Source organism: Sipha flava, unplaced genomic scaffold (genome assembly GCF_003268045.1).
Source record: "Sipha flava isolate LNK unplaced genomic scaffold, YSA_version1 42_pilon_pilon, whole genome shotgun sequence".
Taxonomy (NCBI): Eukaryota; Metazoa; Arthropoda; class Insecta; order Hemiptera; family Aphididae; genus Sipha; species Sipha flava.
The window spans coordinates 2,187,121-2,193,121 of record NW_020273159.1 but is presented as its reverse complement, the minus strand read 5'-3'; the positions used below and the strand labels follow the sequence as shown (position 1 = coordinate 2,193,121).

Below are 6,001 nucleotides of genomic sequence, written 5' to 3'. Positions count from 1 at the left end.
AGTTTATTGAAAGTTTTATGCATTATTTCATTTAAAAGCAAGTTTGGAACTTGTTGACTGTAGCTTGAGCTAATATGCAACTTTGTTAATATAAAAATATTGAAATAAAATATTTACATGTAATAATGAATTAAAACGTTAAAATATGTAAAAATAGTTCGAATTTCAACTGCAATTAATTAATTCAGAATACATACATTCACTTATGCGAAAAACAAAACCAATCGTAGTGTAGCTATCATAGGATAAAGCGGGACAGTGCCCCGGGGCTCTAGAGCACAGGGAGCACCTTAAACATTTCTGAAACTAAACTTTCCTAAAATAATTAACAACGTTGATGGTATTTAATAATAAGTTTCCAAATCGTATGTCGTGGTTCCAGCAGTATCAACATTAAAGTAGAATAATAATACATGCAATATTTGTTTGTTTTTTATAATAGGTACTTAATAAAGTGAATTTTCTTTTTACTCTATACATCTGTTAATTATCTAGCAATTAATTTTATTTATAATTTCGTAATAAATAAGTATTCACATTAAAAAAAAAAAAACAATATAATGTGTATACCTTGAATTTTCATGTAAAGATAATATCACTTAGGGAGTCTAGTTTACATACGGCACCGGGGTCCTTTTCTGTGTAGCTACGCCACTGAAAACCAAATTAACGACATCTGTTGTTTTTCAAACGTAGTCAGATAAAAAAATAATCCTTGTCTTATAAATAGAAGAATATAAAAATACATATTCATCAATCTCATATTTTTTAAATTATCACCATATATTTAATAAAAAAATTATTGTTCAAAATGTATGAACATCTATCTAATGGTTTATAATAAATAAATAATGATTAATAAAAGGAACCATATTATATACCAATAATTTAATGATATATGACTGCAGGTAAGAAATAATTTGATCTATTTCATATATCTTTTAAATTTTTTTAAAAAGGAGAATGCAATAGTTTAATTTTGTATATTAATTAATACTTTTTAAAGTTCAGTAACTACAAAAATTTGGAAAAATTTAGAATATTTAGAATATAACCTTTAATACAAATATCACATGATTTCAAAATTAATGATTGCCTTAATTTTGCTTATAAAAATTATTGTTGAAATAAAAACGACGACAATTTATTTGAATTTAAATAAATATACAGTGTTTAAAAAAAATTCAAATAATTCTTATACTATAACAATAATATTTGTTACAATTACCTAAATCTAAGTTATACGAGTAGTTTAACTACAGATATGCTTTTAAATATTCTAATATAGCATATTCGATTTAAATGATTTAATATATAAACTATTAAGTAATATTAAATATTTTTTCCATTTTGATACCGAAGCTTTAGTTGGATAAGTTGAACTTGATTGGAAGACTGAAATATGTTCCAGATAAATATCATAAAAAGCTATCACTCCACTTCGTACATCATGTGACAACCAATTGAATAGATCCAAAGTTTCCGGTTGGTATTTGTAGTACAATTGAATTAACCTCGAAGAGTATTTCCTTATCTTATTTTCACCCAGAGATCTAGCGTCTTTTTTATCGCATAGTACCTTCAGTTCAATCTCTTCATCGTCCAAAAATGAAGTCGGTATATAGGTTCGACCTACCGTAACGCTATCGTAGATGATATCACGGGCAATATTCACGAGTTGTAAATCCTTAAATATTAAGATAGTTTCGTATTATGAAGATGTTAAAAAAAAAACTGTCGGAAAATATTACTTACTCGTGCTAATTGCTGTGATTTTTCAACGATATTATCGTGTTTTTCGATAATATTATTCATCCCGTCATCAGATCTATATATGAACAAAAAAATACTTGTTAGGCCAAAATTGCCGGCCACATAGTTACAATATTCCATTAAATCTTTTTCATTTCGAATCAACCTACGTTCAACATCCCATTTAAAACCTTCTAGGAGATCGTAAAATGGCTTACGAGGTAAATAGAACGCTATTCTAGAGAGTGCACGGCAACATGACATTTGAACATCGGAAAATTGTGATTGGTACAGTGGCCAATTGATTTTTGGTATGTATGGTTTTCTTTTAATATCGTAATCCGATTTTCTGCCTGCAAATAGTTCATCAAGAAACTGTATGAACAGCTTCAATTTTGGTTTCTTTTCTTCAATGTGTAATGATTTATCATCGATCATATCATCTGTTATTCGAGCAAATGTGTAAGCAATCAATAAATCCATTCGGATTCCTGAATTAAATACATTTAGCATTAAATAAATAGTTTGTAATATTTATATACAGTTTAAATTTACTCTTATTTTAATAAATAATAAATCAGGACCAGATTATCAGGCATTAAACTAATAATAAGTTATCAATCATAATAATTTGATTGAACTCCTATCATTGAAATATACTCGTATTAATGATAAAGTTAATATATTTCGCGTTGTATTAGGTCGTGTTTCTCACTAAAAGCAACTGATGACGGCAACGCGATTGAGATTCGAGTTTAGTTGTAGTTGAGTTGCCCAGTTGTTCTCATCTAAAAATTTAATATGAAATTTCAATGCAACTTCAATGCATATTCAGTTATCAAAATAACTTCATCCGATGAGGATATGGTTGTAGCATTTATGTATTTGAGGTATTAATTAATTAATTAAAAGTTTTTGATTTTTTGACAACATTTTACTTAGTAGAAAATGCCATTTTAAATAAATTATTAACAAAATATAAAATTGAATAAATTGATAATAAACCAGAGTAGGTAATAATCAAATAATTAAAAATATTCACAAAATCGATGACAAAATCGAACTATTCACACTAGCAACCAGACAAAGAGATTGACACGTCGAGTTGCTCAAAAATAGTTTTCAAAAAATTGAGTTGTTTTTCAGTCCTGTTGCGACCTGTGAGAACACGTCAATTTAATAATACATGTCGCGTTGCGTCGCGATTGCGTTGCCGTCATCAGTTGCTTTTGGTGAGAACACGGCCTTATAGTTCAAATGTCGTATTTAGAACATGCAATTATAATTCTACTAATTAAACTGAATGTAATGAAATAAAATATCACTGATAAATGTTAAGATATATATATTATCTCATTTATAGATAAATTTTAAGTTTTTATCATTTTTATATTTATATAAGAAGTATAACATGTTTTTTTTTTTTTTTTTTTAAATAGCAACTTCTATTTTGAACACTATATTTAAATTGACCTATTTTTTTAAAGTAATTATGATGTATTAACTATGGTTCTAAAACCAATGTTGACTGAATAAAAGCCATTTCAATTTTAAAAATAATACATTTTTACGATTCATTGAAATGCATAGAACTATCAATAATTGTTTATTATTGGTTCTTTTTTAATATTTTTATGTATTTTTTTTATACATATTATAAACAAGATTAAGATACTAACAATAAACTAAAAATCAAAAAAATGTGTAAATGATTTTAATTTATGGTAGATACAATAGAAATGTTCGTCAGTCAGCAGAAATGTATGCTGAGCAATATCTAGGTCGGTATATGCACCATACATACTTTTTATTAAAGGAGAAAAATTATTGATTTACCATGGAGCATATTCTGCAAAAGTAGTTCGTAGTAACTACCCCGAGTGAAAAGTATTAAGGAAGATGTGAAACTTCAAGTTTTAGCTTACATTAGATTGAATCCACGATCTTTGATTAGATAGTTGTAATCAATTTTAATAAATAAATTTATATTCATATTATATTAATCTTATTTACAATACGTATAAAAAAATAAAAAACATAAAATTAACCAATAATAAATAATTATAAATAGTTTTTTGCATTTTAATGAATCCTAAAAATGTATAATTTATTAAAATTGAAATGACTCTTATTCAGTCAATTTTTGATTTAGAACCATTGTTGATACATTAAATTTACCTTAAAAGATTAGGCCTATTCGTATAAATTGTACAAAATAGGCGTTGATGTATAAAAAAAAAATTTTTACTGTGCAAGTGCGTACGGAAATAATAAACATTTTGAAATGTATCTATAAATGTGTAGGTATTATGTTTGGAATGGGCATGAAATTCGAATATCCGAATTATCTGGATACCTGGATTTGAATCAAATTCTTATCCGGATTTATGAATTTGCTTTTTATATAATTATAATATAATTATTTTTAATTTCTAGTAAAATAAATTATTTTATTTTATTGTAACAACAAATTAAATTATACTTTAAGAATTTAAATTTAGTTATCATGATTTCAACAGTTTTTATAATGCATTATTGTTGTATTATATGTTACTAAAATTACAATTTATTAAATTGTTGAGTTTGTTTTATACCTCAATGACTTACAGTGATATCATGACTGAACACCCAATTACCTTATCTTAACTGCTTAACCTTTGAATGGTTATTGAATTAAATTTTCTGAAGATAAGTTGAATTTATAATACAATAAATTATAAGAATGATACAATAATAATTGTTATCAATGTAATTATTTACACTGACAAGTTTTCTTATAATTATCAAATAAAAATTATCCTTAAGTATTAAAAAGCATCATGTGGAGATATATTGTAGGAAAAGCAGTGGCGTATATAGGTATTAATTTCGGAGGGGGCCGTTTATGTCTCTCTCATTCTAATTGATAAATATAAATAAATACATTCAATTTTGCAATCGAATTAAAATTGCCTGACTAAAACATATTAAATATGTATATCTATGTAAATTAACATTTTAAATTTTAAACTTTTACCTTTGTTTTTAAAACGCATAGGAGTATTTGAACGTCGCTAAGAATCGTTTGACAACTATAACGGTTATAACAATTTATTTTTAATTGCAGGAATAAGATTAAAGTTATGTAATCACAGAATAAATTAAATCAGACTGGAAATTTATAAGGAAATACACGGGATATTATTGCTATCCAAAAATATGGTTCGACATATTGAAAATGTTCATCAGTATAGACCTAAAATTTAAAATTAAATATTTTAAATACAATAAATATATTTATATACAATAATTATTAATTGTATTTTACATTATATTATATCAATGATTTTTAATGAAAAGGATTTTACTTTTCAACATTTTTCAAAAACATCATATTTAATATAATACTAACTTAACTTGTTCATTCAAATAATTAGTAAGTAAAAAGTTGTTCTGAAACCAAAATGAATGTTGTTGAAAAGAAATATGCATACATTCCTACTAACAAATATTATTAATAATAACAAGAACAAATATAAGATAAAAGACTGGTCTCAATGTTTTTTATGATAAATTTTATGATGACAAAAGTAATATCCTGATAAAGGAATATGATTCTCTAAACACTTTTTGTCATATAACCACACACATATGTAAATTTATTTTTCTCAGTTAGATCTAAATTTCTATAATCATGATTAATTAACAAACATTTTATTAACAGTGTATCTAAATAATACTGAAATAAAATAATAATTTTTTTTTCTATCTGAGAAACCTGTCGAGCCTTTTCGAGATGGTGAACCAACATTTAGGTGGTTATAAGTTTCAATTCTGTTTTAATCTATTCTGTGATGTTAATAAAAATGTAAAACGCATTTTCTAAGTTCAGTATTCAATAGGAATTTTAAATGGTTATAATTAATCTATTTTATTTTCCGGCAATATTTAATAAGAAAATATTAACTAATGTATATCTTACCTGATGGAAAGACAATACTACAATAACGGATAACTTTTGAAGCGGAATTAACCAGTCTCATTAGCTTTGTTATGTCTTTTACCACTATCGAAGGCATTGAATATTCCGGGGTAATAAATGCACAAAATAATTGACTGGCAAACTTCAAATTAAAACCAAACCGTTCTGGAAATTCCATTGTAAATGTTTCCATCATACCACGAGCTTTATCGTATGAAAGTATTGCCAAAACAATGATCATATTTGTTATAAAGAAGTACAACAATTCTTCTAATGGCAAGTCTTCGG

At 25.5% G+C, this 6,001-nt stretch overlaps 1 protein-coding gene across 5 annotated transcripts; it reads right to left on the bottom strand.

The window, feature by feature from the left end:
- Positions 1 to 1,233: 1,233 nt before the first annotated feature.
- On the bottom strand, positions 1,234 to 5,995 carry LOC112689143 (bifunctional lycopene cyclase/phytoene synthase-like). Of its 5 annotated transcripts, none has more exons than XM_025562686.1 (4): positions 5,714 to 5,801; positions 4,769 to 4,987; positions 1,756 to 2,243; positions 1,234 to 1,687 (listed from the first exon to the last, which is right to left on the bottom strand). In XM_025562686.1, exons 2-4 carry the CDS (start codon positions 4,785 to 4,787, stop codon positions 1,280 to 1,282), a joined length of 915 nt encoding a protein of 304 aa, XP_025418471.1. In that variant the 5' UTR covers positions 4,788 to 4,987; positions 5,714 to 5,801; the 3' UTR covers positions 1,234 to 1,279. The 5 variants fall into 5 exon arrangements, 3 of the variants coding, with proteins under 3 accessions (XP_025418471.1, XP_025418472.1, XP_025418470.1); XM_025562687.1 differs by having other exon boundaries at positions 4,769 to 4,823; positions 5,714 to 5,783; XR_003149101.1 differs by lacking the exon at positions 4,769 to 4,987 and having other exon boundaries at positions 1,597 to 1,687; positions 1,756 to 1,828; positions 1,923 to 2,243; positions 5,714 to 5,995.
- Between the last annotated feature and the right edge of the window lie 6 nt (positions 5,996 to 6,001).

What these genes read in the sequence shown, in the direction of transcription:
- LOC112689143 (XM_025562685.1), bottom strand. Translation starts at nt 5,954, where the DNA reads ATGATCATTGTTTTGGCAATACTTTCATACGATAAAGCTCGTGGTATG. An exon ending in TAGTATTGTCTTTCCATCAG is followed by an intron (nt 2,244 to 5,713) that starts GTAAGATATACA and finishes TATTTAATTCAG; the next exon opens with GAATCCGAATGGATTTATTG. An exon ending in AATCACAGCAATTAGCACGA is followed by an intron (nt 1,688 to 1,755) that starts GTAAGTAATATT and finishes TTAATATTTAAG; the next exon opens with GATTTACAACTCGTGAATAT.